Source organism: Dendrobates tinctorius, unplaced genomic scaffold (genome assembly GCF_039654945.1).
Source record: "Dendrobates tinctorius isolate UK_male_01 unplaced genomic scaffold, ASM3965494v1 ptg000041l, whole genome shotgun sequence".
Lineage (NCBI taxonomy): Eukaryota > Metazoa > Chordata > Amphibia > Anura > Dendrobatidae > Dendrobates > Dendrobates tinctorius.
Genome location: NW_027361709.1, coordinates 1,317,263 through 1,331,170, shown reverse-complemented (window position 1 = coordinate 1,331,170; position 13,908 = coordinate 1,317,263). Strand labels below are relative to the sequence as shown.

The 13,908-nt window shown below is 45.2% G+C and overlaps 1 protein-coding gene across 1 annotated transcript in view; it reads right to left on the bottom strand.

The window, feature by feature from the left end:
* Positions 1 to 13,908, bottom strand: part of LOC141088779 (interleukin-1 receptor-associated kinase-like 2) — a 45,325-nt gene that overhangs the window by 3,258 nt on the left and 28,159 nt on the right. The window contains exons 3-11 of the mRNA XM_073574943.1: positions 12,640 to 12,884; positions 11,733 to 11,876; positions 7,377 to 7,670; positions 7,191 to 7,294; positions 6,584 to 6,772; positions 6,437 to 6,492; positions 5,658 to 5,769; positions 3,350 to 3,456; positions 1,971 to 2,163 (exon numbers count right to left, since the gene is read on the bottom strand). Of these exons, the coding sequence (XP_073431044.1) occupies positions 1,971 to 2,163; positions 3,350 to 3,456; positions 5,658 to 5,769; positions 6,437 to 6,492; positions 6,584 to 6,772; positions 7,191 to 7,294; positions 7,377 to 7,670; positions 11,733 to 11,853 (1,176 nt within the window). The 5' untranslated portion in view covers positions 11,854 to 11,876; positions 12,640 to 12,884. The remainder of the gene's footprint in view (positions 1 to 1,970; positions 2,164 to 3,349; positions 3,457 to 5,657; positions 5,770 to 6,436; positions 6,493 to 6,583; positions 6,773 to 7,190; positions 7,295 to 7,376; positions 7,671 to 11,732; positions 11,877 to 12,639; positions 12,885 to 13,908) is intronic.

The window sequence follows — 13,908 nt, the reverse complement described above, 5'->3', positions numbered from 1 at the left end:
TTCCCGCACGCAACCTCCGATCCTCACAAGATCTCCTTCTCTACTCCCCTCTCATCTCCTCTTCCCACAATCGCATACAAGATTTCTCTCGCGCATCCCCCCTACTCTGGAACTCTCTACCACAACATATCAGACTCTCACCTACCATCGAAACCTTCAAAAAGAGCCTGAAGACCGACCTCTTCCGACAAGCCTACAACCTGCAGTATCCACCGATCCACCAAACCGCTGCATGACCAGCTCTACCCTCGCCTACTGTATTATCACCCATCCCTTGAAGATTGTGAGCCTTCGCGGGCAGGGTCCTCTCTCCTCCTGTACCAGTTATGACTTGTATTGTTTAAGATTATTGTACTTGTTTTTATGTATACTCCTCCTTACATGTAAAGCGCCATGGAATAAATGGCGCTATAACAATAAATAATAATAATAATATTTGGCATTATTCTATCCCATACACTTGATTTTTTGGACTCTGCAGAAAGTGGTGTAATCGGCTCACCTATCCAGCGTTCAAAGATCCAAACTCCACAACAAAAGCAAACCGGAAATAGCACTTGATCCAACACGTTAATAAAATGTATAAAACTTTTTATTTTCATCCAGTCAAAACTATAACCATAGTCTACTTCGATGGGAGTCGGCCTCCCGTCAGAGCGCACGTGGACTCTGTCTGCACCGTTATAGTTGGTGCATATGTCCAAATCCCGTTTTGCAGGGGTCCAGATGTAAGCCCCACCGGAGCCACTGAACTTGGGTAAAAAACCCTCAAGTATTGATTGTCTCAATTTACAGTGGTGCAGCCGATATTCTTCACATTACTCCAAGCACTGGATACAATACACCAGATCTTGCTGCTACAGTTGATGAATTGTTTCATTAGCTGCTTTATCTCATGTGATTAAATTAATGTTCTTTCCTTTTTTATCATAGTTACAAGAGTCTTATTCATTACTAAATATTTCCCTATGGTGTATAAGCAAATGTTAGGGAATGTTAGGGAATTGTTGTCAGTTCTAAAATAAATAATTCCTAATCCTTTCAGGACTCTTGTTTCTCAGGAGAATCGCATAATAAAAGAGTCGACCTCACACCTTCCTCATCATTGAGGAATGCAAATCTTGTAAATACATTACACAAACAATGGAATGGGATCACTTCATCACATAGAAAAAACATTCAATTAAACAATTCATCCACTGTAGCTGTGAGTTTTGGTGCATTGTATCCAGTGCTTGGTGTGATGTAAAATATCGGCACCAAAGAATCAATGAAGAGGCTCAGTAACCCTGAGGCCATTACCCTGACAATGCTTCCAGACAGTTTCTTACAGAACACAAAGATGATCAGATAAAATTCAGTTTGTTTAATGTGTCGAAAGGTTAATTGTTCAGTCAGAGGGGAAAACATTGAGGGGGGTTCTTACCTTCTGGATACCAGGCTAAATACTTTGTCTCCTCAGGGTTTTAATAAATGGACGGATTTCATCTCCTTCACGAGTCAGGATGCAGAATAAGACACTAGGAGGGTCTAATGATTCTGTAATGATGGATTGTTCTGTCTTTTGGATAACGAGGATTGTTTCTTATTAATGAGGCCGGTCATCATGTGTGACTGTAGAGGTGCAGTCACTTGTCAGATCCTTAAACCCCCAAGATCTCATTGTATCATAGGTTAGGAGTAAAGAGATTTTACTTCCAAATGCATCAACCTTGATCGTATTCTTCTCTGGGATGTTTCCTCTGATGATTGCGCCATTTTTGAGATATGGTGTAACAAAATGAAAACAAGTTTTATATTTTATTGAAATGTTGGATCTACTACTACTTTTCCTTTTTTTGGACTCCAGTCTCTGCCCCCAGGCACATTGGAAGGCTGCAGGACTTTTTATTCCCTCACTTCTTCCGCCACCCACTGGAGGACCCCTGTGCCATAAAGCAGGGGCCGCTTCTGATAGCATCGGCACTTACTATACCGCAGGAGAAGATGTCCGTCTGTGCGGTGAGCTGACCGCACCGCAGGTAGATGTCGGGCAGGTAAGGCTGGAACCTTTGCAGCTCCTGGGTCTTCACATTAGTGTAATTTGCCGATCGATCAGGAGAGAATCGCGTCCCAGCGTGGCCTAAGCGCGCAGTGAAATCCTCATCCAGGAAGACGTTAGAACTAATGTAGAGAACAAGGGGTTAACTAGGAATGTATCAGCGCACAGCAGATGACCCCTCCTCATTAGTGGAACTACAACTCCCAGCAGTTTACAGAGTTAGTGGTGGCAGCGCCCGGGAACGTAGGAGCTGCAGTACATCAATTCTGTTTAAAAGCTTATTGGGCGCAGCGGCGTCATAGTCACCGGTGGAATTTGGAGTCGGTCCCATTCATTTACAAAGGAAACATCAAGAAGGTGCTGCACTCAATCAGCGCCACCAGCATTATTTTCTGGGGGTTCCAGAGATCAGACCCCACTAATAAACTGTTGGAATATGTTACATAGTAACATAGTTTTGAAGGCTGAAGGAAGACCTTATGTCCATCTAGTTCCGCCTATTTTTAGTGCAGCTGTTCTGCATTGTTGATCCCGGGGAAGGCAAAAAACCCACAGAGTAGAAGCCAATTTTCTCCATAGGGAAAAAAATTCCTTCCCCTAAGCTGGGTCACCCATCTACCTATAATATTCTGTTATTCATAACCTTCTATACTATTACTCACAAGAAAAGCCTCCATTCCTTTCTTACATTCATTCAGTGAGTTGGCCATCACCACTCACTTAATGTTATATCATAAAATATGGTGGGAAAAATAGGGGCGAACACAAAGCCGAAAATCATGGAGGACCCCATTGTTATAGGAGTGTGTGGGACACCGGAGACACCTGCAGTACGGCTCATGTGAACACAGTCTTAAAGGCATGGAAATCTCGGACTATGCTAATTGGAGGGGGCTTGGGAATTTTGCAGTTTGGGAAATGGTGTGGTCTGATATGTACAGGGATTTCCCTCATGATTCCAATAACACTGACCATGAAAGGGTTAATCATAAAGGAACCATAAATGAGGAAGCAATAATGGAGGCGCAGGATGTAAGAAGTGAAAATGTGGAAACCTCCACCATCAGCGGCGGATGTGAGCACGGCGATATCCTGCAGGTAAAGTGAGAAGACGGAGCGGCACCGGCGGCCAAAGTCCGCTGACCTAATACAGAGACCACCGCCCGCATGGCGGGGAAAGAACAACACCGGCACCAGTGTATGTGTGTTATATTAGGTTGTTGGAACTCGAAAACAACTCCAAAAGTTGCAACATTTTTGAGCAATTATGTCTTAAAGGGCTCAATGTATTTCCCCCAAATGTCTCACCTCTTAATGTTTCCATGAAAAATCCCAGCACTATGCAAGTGACCGACACCATGTAACAGACCTACAGTGACAGCCAGCCGCCGCTCCCAGCCCAGGACAGATCCAGCCTGAAAAATACACAGAAGATTCTCAGTACAATAGTGAGTGCAGCTCTGGAGAATAATACAGGATGTAACTCAGGATCAGTAATGTATGTACACAGTGACTGCACCAGCAGAATAGTGAGTGCAGCTCTGGAGTATAATACAGGATGTAACTCAGGATCAGTAATGTAATATATGTACACAGTGACTGCACCAGCAGAATAGTGAGTGCAGCTCTGGAGTATAATACAGGATGTAACTCAGGATCAGTAATGTAATGTATGTACACAGTGACTGCACCAGCAGAATAGTGAGTGCAGCTCTGGGGTATAATACAGGATGTAACTCAGGATCAGTAATGTAATATATGTACACAGTGACTGCATCAGCAGAATAGTGAGTGCAGCTCTGGGGTATAATACAGGATGTGACTCAGGATCAGTAATGTAATGTATATACACAGTGACTGCACCAGCAGAATAGTGAGTGCAGCTCTGGGGTATAATACAGGATGTAACTCGGGATCAGTAATGTATGTACACAGTGACTGCACCAGCAGAATAGTGAGTGCAGCTCTGGAGTATAATACAGGATGTAACTCAGGATCAGTAATGTAATATATGTACACAGTGACTGCATCAGCAGAATAGTGAGTGCAGCTCTGGAGTATAATACAGGATGTAACTCAGGATCAGTAATGTAATATATGTACACAGTGACTGCATCAGCAGAATAGTGAGTGCAGCTCTGGGGTATAATACAGGATGTGACTCAGGATCAGTAATGTAATGTATATACACAGTGACTGCACCAGCAGAATAGTGAGTGCAGCTCTGGGGTATAATACAGGATGTAACTCGGGATCAGTAATGTATGTACACAGTGACTGCACCAGCAGAATAGTGAATGCGGCTCTGGAGTATAATACAGGATGTGACTCAGGATCAGTAATGTAATGTATGTACACAGTGACTGCACCAGCAGAATAGTGAGTGCAGCTCTGGGGTATAATACAGGATGTAACTCGGGATCAGTAATGTATGTACACAGTGACTGCACCAGCAGAATAGTGAGTGCAGCTCTGGAGTATAATACAGGATGTAACTCAGGATCAGTAATGTATGTACACAGTGACTGCACCAGCAGAATAGTGAGTGCAGCTCTGGGGTATAATACAGGATGTAACTCAGGATCAGTAATGTAATGTATGTACACAGTGACTGCACCAGCAGAATAGTGAGTGCAGCTCTGGAGTATAATACAGGATGTAACTCAGGATCAGTAATGTAATGTATGTACACAGTGACTGCACCAGCAGAATAGTGAGTGCAGCTCTGGAGTATAATACATGATATAACAGTATAATGTATGAAAATATAACACGTATATGATGAAAGTTTTTATATTAGTAGTGAAGAGTGAAACAATGGAACATGTATTTATATGGAAAACATTCTAGTTTAGATATTTCCAGGCCTCCAGATGTTGAGAATTTAGGAAAAAGGACATGACCCTGTAATGGAAAGTCTAGGAAGCGGGCAGTAACTCCATGGACTGGGGGAAGAGCACAGATGAAAGATGCAGGGATTGCACAGACACTGGCAGAGCTGCCATCACCAATGGCAGTGATGGCACGCGGCCTCGCCTCAATGTTCGGAGTTGCAGCTTCCTCACACATATTGAGCGGCGAGGAAGCGTAGCTGCATGATGATGTCATCCAGCCGCGCCGCTCAATGTGTGAGAGGAAGTGAGAGGAAGGAAGCTGCAGGCGCATGGAGAGGTAAGTGTGTGAGTGTGTGTGTGAAGAGGGCCAGTGATGGGGAGAGGGCTAATGATGGGAGTGATGGGGAGAGGGCAATGATGGAGGTGGTGGAATGGGCAATTTCTACAGGAAAGGGATCAGGATGAGACATTTCTGCATGAAGGGGATCATGACGGGGCATTTGGCACGTGTTGGCACTTCGACACAAATAATTGGGTTTTAGGTTGCAGTTTGGGCACTCGGTCTCAGAAAGGTTCGCCATCACTGACCTATGGTATAACCATCGGCTACAGGAGAGGTGGACTGTGCTCTGATCACATCCGCCTGACGTAGATGTGGGGTATATGAATGTATATGTATTTATGTATGTACCTATATACCTGTTACATGTCACCTATAGAAAAGTAAGTCTTTAAGCGTCCATAGAGGAGAAGAGGGTTACTTCTTCCTTGAGGAGACTCACTTTCTGTAAGGCGACATCCAGAGATCCCTCATTCATGAGACGGTAGATGAGACAGTGCTGTCCGCTCTCCACACAGAAGCCGAGCAACTTCAGGAGATTGGGATGATGACATCTGTACAAGACACGAGACAGAAAAGCTGCAGCGCTCACAATTACACTAATGGGGTAAATTAACTTTGCACAGCTGAGGGTTTGTTACAATTGCATCCATTCTGGACAATCATCTGTGAGATAAACCCATCAGCAGCACAAATCTCTCTCCCGACAATTTGTTACAATGTATCAATCTGGAGAACAGGCTGCTCAGCTCAGAGGACTGTCCAGGCTGGATACAACTGTAACAAACCCTCAGCTGTGAGCAATATTAATGAGATATTGAATACTGGATGCCTGGCTCTATGAGGCGGCCAGAGACGCCACGGCTATAGAGACCGCTCAGCGGACCCTGGTACTCTGGTCTGTATCCCCCAAAGAAGTGAATTGCTGTTACGCAGATAACTGGACGTTTCCCCAACCCCTGCGGCATCACATATAGACGCGTATTCACACCTCAGCATTGGTCAGCGCTACAGCTGCCCGTGTGCAGCATTTTAAACGTCTCACACACCCCGTCATACGTGTCTCTATGACTTGTTATTCTATTCACTGACAGGCAGCAGAGATGTCGACAATAATAATATATTGCAGCACAAAGTGTCTCAGAAGTTGCAGAACTCTTCCTTCCGCCAAGATGAAGCTTCAGATATAGAAAGCGGTGGGACAGAGGGGTCCTCTCTTACCGAAAACCGATCTCAGCCTCTTTTTCATAGAAGATTTTCGTTCTGTCCGACTGCCCCTAAAGAAAGTGCAGACATGACCTGGTCACAACCCGACACCTGCCAGGGATATAAAGCCCCCCGGAGCAGACCCCTGGAATGACGCATTACCTCCTTCAGCCTCTTCACAGCATAAACATTGTCTCCCCTGCATCCTACAAAGACATCAGCAAACGGTCCGCTGTGTAGCCTCCTGTTCACACTGAACCCGTCCGTAGCTTCCTCCAGCTGCCGCCTCGTCCAGGGCTGACACGTGGTGTTCAGGGACAGGCTGATCTCCTGCTGTGGAGAACTCAATCCCTTCCGGGCGGAGGAGAGAGTTACTGTACAGCTACATGGTCCACATCACCACATACAGGGACACATCCCGGAGAAGCCCAGGTTATACCGGAGGCACATGTACAGGTGTACACAAGTGAAGCCCAGGTTATACCGGAGGCACATGTACAGGTATACACAAGTGAAGCCCAGGTTATACCGGAGGCACATGTACAGGTATACACAGGAGAGACCTAGATTATACCGGCTGTACATATATAATTCTGTAGAGGAGATGCCCAGGTTATACCGGCTGTACATATATAATTATATACAGGAGATGCCCAGGTTATACCGGCTGTACATATATAATTATATACAGGAGATGCCCAGGTTATACCGGCTGTACATATATAATTCTGTACAGGAGATGCCCAGGTTATACCAGTTTCTCACATACCTGATCTGTGCTGGACACCGGGTCTGAATAGGAGTCTGTCCCCAGGGACCTCAGCAGCTCTGATGGGGGTTGTGGTGGTGATGGGAGTGGTGGTACTTTGGGTTCTAGAACACAGAGGATGACACAGTGATTCCCTCCCTGTCTTCTCTCCTCACAGCCCGTGTTATACCGTCCTGCAGTCTTTACCTGACACCATTTTTGTATCAGTGCTTGATATGCCATCCCGGGGGGCAATGGAGGTCTGGGTGACACCCCGGGGGCTTTGCGCTGCCACTGGACACAGCAGAGAGTAACTCTTACACTGCTGGAGAATTTCTAACGCCCGGTAGAGCTCCAGCTTCTGCAGGATGAGCTCCAGGTCGTGGACGGTGGCCAGCTTCTGCCCCCAGCTCCAGAGCAGCTCCCCGGTCACACAGTCGCCCCACCGCCGCCTCATGTAGAAACGCTGGATGGTTGTCTGGTCGTTCACAACATGTGATGCTGAAGAAGAAAAAATAAAAAATAGACATTTTACAGGTCTCCGCTTGCTGTCAATGAATGGAATTATGTCTATACAGAGGGTAAAAACCTTCTCCCATTCACTGCCAGAGGACATGGAGGTATAAATACGTAGGATATTACACAATAACCAAGGGATAAGTTTTATTTAATTTATTAGTAGATTTTTCCTTCTGTACTGAAAACTTGTCACAGCTGAAGGTTTGTCACAATTGCATCCTCCACATCACAAGTGCCTCTCCTGTTTTGTTACAATGTATCAGTCTGGAGTCCAAGATATTTATCTCACAGAGGATTGTCTGGACTGGACACAACTGTAACAAACCCTCAGCTGTGCGATGAATAGGTCATTACAGGTTCCCAGGCTCTGACGCACGGTGACACATTGAAACGAAGGATGATACAAATCTGCAGAACTTGTCACATGTCCATATTCCGCTGTGTCTGTCACTAGTATTAAGGGGCTCGCAGTATGCGGCCCCCGCTTGTCCCGCCACCACGGTGCAGCCCCTGTAACAGATCACCCCACAAGCCGCGGCGGGGCCACAGTGGAGGGAGTGCAGGGGCCGCTGTCAGGACGCCCTTCCTCTATGATCAAAGCTGAATGAGATTTACACATTGATGTTGAGATCAGCGGCTCATTAATCACAACGGAAACCACAAATTATCACCGGAACATCACAGAGACTGACACTGAGCCTGACAATCAGATCTGTGACGGCCCCGAGAATCACTGTGCAATTACAGAAGGTCACTAAAGTTAGTACACCCCTGACATTCTGTAGATATTTTAATGTACAGTGGTCGGAGTACGGCTCGTATAACAGTGTGAATACCTCATCACAGCCATTAATGTCTACACCACTGGCAACAAAAGTAAGTACACCCCTAAAGGAAAATGGCCAAATTATGCCCAAAGTGTCTATATTTTGTGTGGTCACTAGTGACGAGAGAATGTGCTCGGATAATGTTTTATCAAACCATGCTCGGGTGCTCGAATAACATGTCAGATTCTCCTCACCCACATGTGCTGCGGCCGTGAGACATGTAAGCGCGGACACTCCAACATATTATTCGAGCATGCAGAATATACTCATCATATACCCACTTTTATCATATATGGTACATTACCTTACTCATTCTCTACTGATCCTGAGTTACATCCTGTATTATACTCCAGAGCTGCACTCACTATTCTGCTGGTGCAGTCACTGTGTACATACATTACATTACATTACTGATCCTGAGTTACATCCTATTACATTACATTACTGATCCTGAGTTACATCCTGTATTATACTCCAGAGCTGCACTCACTATTCTGCTGGTGCAGTCACTGTGTACATACATTACATTACTGATCCTGAGTTACATCCTGTATTATACTCCAGAGCTGCACTCACTATTCTGCTGGTGCACTCACTGTGTACATACATTACATTACTGATCCTGAGTTACATCCTGTATTATACTCCTGAGCTGAGCTCACTATTCTGCGCGTGCAGTCACTGTGTACATACATTACATTACTGATCCTGAGTTACATCCTGTACTATACCCCAGAGCTGCACTCACTATTCTGCTGGTGCAGTCGCTGTGTACATACATTACATTACTGATCCTGAGTTACATCCTGTATTATACTCCAGAGCTGCACTCGCTATTCTGCTGGTGCAGCCACTGTGTACATACATTACATTACTGATCCCGAGTTACATCCTGTATCATACCCCAGAGCTGCACTCACTATTCTGCTAGTGCAGTCACTGTGAACATACAGTGGGGAAAAAAAGTATTTAGTCAGTCAGCAATAGTGCAAGTTCCACCACTTAAAAAGATGAGAGGCGTCTGTAATTTACATCATAGGTAGACCTCAACTATGGGAGACAAACTGAGAAAAAAAAATCCAGAAAATCACATTGTCTGTTTTTTTTTCATTTTATTTGCATATTATGGTGTAAAATAAGTATTTGGTCAGAAACAAGCAATCAAGATTTCTGGCTCTCACAGACCTGTAACTTCTTCTTTAAGAGTCTCCTCTTTCCTCCACTCATTACCTGTAGTAATGGCACCTGTTTAAACTTGTTATCAGTATAAAAAGACACCGGTGCACACCCTCAAACAGTCTGACTCCAAACTCCACTATGGTGAAGACCAAAGAGCTGTCAAAGGACACCAGAAACAAAATTGTAGCCCTGCACCAGGCTGGGAAGACTGAATCTGCAATAGCCAACCAGCTTGGAGTGAAGAAATCAACTGTGGGAGCAATAATTAGAAAATGGAAGACATACAAGACCACTGATAATCTCCCTCGATCTGGTGCTCCACGCAAAATCCCACCCCGTGGGGTCAGAATGATCACAAGAACGGTGAGCAAAAATCCCAGAACCACGCGGGGGGACCTAGTGAATGAACTGCAGAGAGCTGGGACCAATGTAACAAGGCCTACCATAAGTAACACACTACGCCACCATGGACTCAGATCCTGCAGTGCCAGACGTGTCCCACTGCTTAAGCCTGTACATGTCCGGTCCCGTCTGAAGTTTGCTAGAGAGCATTTGGATGATCCAGAGGAGTTTTGGGAGAATGTCCTATGGTCTGATGAAACCAAACTGGAACTGTTTGGTAGAAACACAACTTGTCGTGTTTGGAGGAAAAAGAATACTGAGTTGCATCCATCAAACACCATACCTACTGTAAAGCATGGTGGTGGAAACATCATGCTTTGGGGCTGTTTCTCTGCAAAGGGGCCAGGACGACTGATCCGGGTACATGAAAGAATGAATGGGGCCATGTATCGTGAGATTTTGAGTGCAAACCTCCTTCCATCAGCAAGGGCATTGAAGATGAAACATGGCTGGGTCTTTCAACATGACAATGATCCAAAGCACACCGCCAGGGCAACGAAGGAGTGGCTTCGTAAGAAGCATTTCAAGGTCCTGGAGTGGCCTAGCCAGTCTCCAGATCTCAACCCTATAGAAAACCTTTGGAGGGATTTGAAAGTCGGTGTTGCCAAGCGAAAAGCCAAAAACATCACTGCTCTAGAGGAGATCTGCATGGAGGAATGGGCCAACATACCAACAACAGTGTGTGGCAACCTTGTGAAGACTTACAGAAAACGTTTGACCTCTGTCATTGCCAACAAAGGATATATCACAAAGTATTGAGATGAAATTTTGTTTCTGACCAAATACTTATTTTCCACCATAATATGCAAATAAAATGAAAAAAAAAACAGACAATGTGATTTTCTGGATTTTTTTTTCTCAGTTTGTCTCCCATAGTTGAGGTCTACTTATGATGTAAATTACAGACGTCGCTCATCTTTTTAAGTGGTGGAACTTGCACTATTGCTGACTGACTAAATACTTTTTTTCCCCACTGTACATTACATTACTGATCCCAAGTTACATCCTGTATCATACCCCAGAGCTGCACTCACTATTCTGCTAGTGCAGTCACTGTGTACATACATTACATTACTGATCCTGAGTTACATCCTGTATTATACCCCAGAGCTGCACTCACTATTCTGCTGGTGCACTCACTGTGTACATACATTACATTACTGATCCTGAGTTACATCCTGTATTATACTCCAGAGCTGCACTCGCTATTCTGCTGGTGCAGCCACTGTGTACATACATTACATTACTGATCCCGAGTTACATCCTGTATCATACCCCAGAGCTGCACTCACTATTCTGCTAGTGCAGTCACTGTGTACATACATTACATTACTGATCCTGAGTTACATCCTGTATTATACCCCAGAGCTGCACTCACTATTCTGCTGGTTCAGTCACTGTGTACGTACATTACATTACATTACTGATCCTGAGTTACATCCTGTATTATACTCAAGAGCTGCACTCACTATTCTGCTGGTGCAGTCACTGTGTGCATACATTACATTACTGATCCTGAGTTACATCCTGTATTATACTCCAGAGCTGCACTCACTATTCTGCTGGTGCACTCCATACATTACATGTGAATTATATCCGTTGTTATATGTAACAGCAGGGAATGAATCTTTCTTACCAAACCGCATCCATTCCCAGTCATTCAAGCTGTCAACACAGCGGCAGAAGTCGTCCAGAACTCTGGGTGGGACGTCAATGATCAGGGGGGATGAACTCCCGCCATTCAGTGACTGCGCCATAATTGTCTTTTCTCCTGTGTTACCTGCAGAAATAATAAATAGTGTCATGATTTACGCACAACTCCGAGACTGACAGGACGGACACCGGGCATCAATGTGTTAAAGGGAATTTCCATTTTTGTAATAAAGTTTAATCCTTTCATGATGGAAAGTTTCGGAACGTTCCAATACACTTTGTGGATGGATTTTTTTTTTTAAGCTTTTTTCCGTCAGTGATTGAGAACATTCCTGATTACTGTGAAAGGCTAAAACAGACCTAAGACTTCTCACAGCTGAGGTTTTGCTACAATTGTATCAGTCTAAATCCCCCAATCCAAGTCCAGACTGAGAGAACAAACTCTCAGCTTTAGGGAGTTTTTTTTTAGCTTTTATAAAGAAAAAAACAGGAATGTTCCCCTGAAGTGTCAGTGAGCAGAGACCATGAAGATGGTGCGTGGGAGGCAGAACACATCCTGAGCTCACAGGTGCAGGTCGCTCCTGATCCGTTCTTGACAGCCTAGTTTGGAGCAGATTCCATCAGGATCTGATTCCAAGAAGTTATAAGCACTTTTTTTTTTTATTTTGCACAATCATTTATTTATTTCAAAACCTCATCAGGAAAAAAAAGAAGCAAAAAAGAAGAAGAAGAAGAGGAGCTCCTGGTATGAACACAAAATCCCATAAAAAGTAATAGAAAGAATAGAAGAACAAACGTGAGTGTGAACGTCGCCCATGGAGCGTCCTCACAGATCCCCAGGGATGAGAATCACCCGTTACAGATTTTACACACGGCGTCTCGTTACTTACTTGGTGCTGCCGCTCCCGGACGTGCCTCAGAGGTTCAGGAATCAAAAGCTGCAGGGTTTCCTAATATCCGGCCGCTTGCAGAATCAGTCAGGGCAAATCCCAGTGAGCAATGGCCGTGTCTGGCCCCGGGAGCCGGAGTTCTGCTTTATGTACCGGGGGGGCGTCACTATGGGGGACAACCCCAAATCACGCAGGGATCCCCTCGTTCCTTCCTGTCAGTCACCTGTTGGCGCAGACGTCATCTACTGCAAAACAGAAAATCGTCAGACGCCCAGAACTTCCTCGTAGCGAGTTGTGTGGGGGAAGGAGAGGGAAGAGGCCCGAAAATGCTATACAACCAGAAGAGCAGGAAGTGCAGCAAAACCTCCGGTGCGGGCAGGAGGGGGCGATCTGTGACTGCACAGGTGCGCAATACTCCTGGAGATGCAGTCCCATGTAAATAACCAATCACTATGGGACAAAAAGTTCAATTAGGCTGGGCTTCAATTCCTGATTATTTCCCACATCTCCGCTTGCTGCCGGTGGATGTGAACATTCTTGTTTAAATCCAGTGGATAAAAAAAAAAAAAACTAAACCATTACAAATTGTTACATTTGTATCCGGCCGGGCAATCCTCTGTGAGCGAAACACTTCACAGCACAACTCTGCCTTCTGATTGTTTGCTACAATGTATCGTTCAGTTTACATGATGAACAATTAAAAGGGGGAAAAGCTGCTCGTTACCCGGCGGGTAGAATTAGTAAAAATACCAAAATAAGTCATCCTCGGCCGATGCACCGCTCCTGGATCCAACGCAGCCGTTCTAGTGATTGGCTGCAGCGGTCAGGCGACTTGAACTCCACGTCATCAGAAAAACGTCCAGCTCAAGTCACCGGATCGCTGCAGCCCATCACAAACGGCAGCGGTCACCTGGCTGTCCGTATGGTGACGCCATCGCTTCCAGGGCCGGAGCAGATCATAGAGCGGCCAATGCTCCGGCCAGGAGGGCAACAGCAGGTGATTAAGACTTAGTTTCATATTTTAGAACAAGCAACTTTTTAATAGACAACCCCTTTAACACAGGCTACTACAAGTGTGGCAAACACTCAGCTGTGACAAGTGTTGGCGGTGTTTTAAGCCTTTGGGGGGGGGGAAGCGATGGAGAATATCCCCAATCTCAGCAAGCAGAGATGTTCAACACACTAAAGGATTGAGGTACAGCAATAACCCGGCTTTCCCAGGATCCTGAACAGCAAATCTGCCACATGTCTCCTTCCGGAATATGGTTA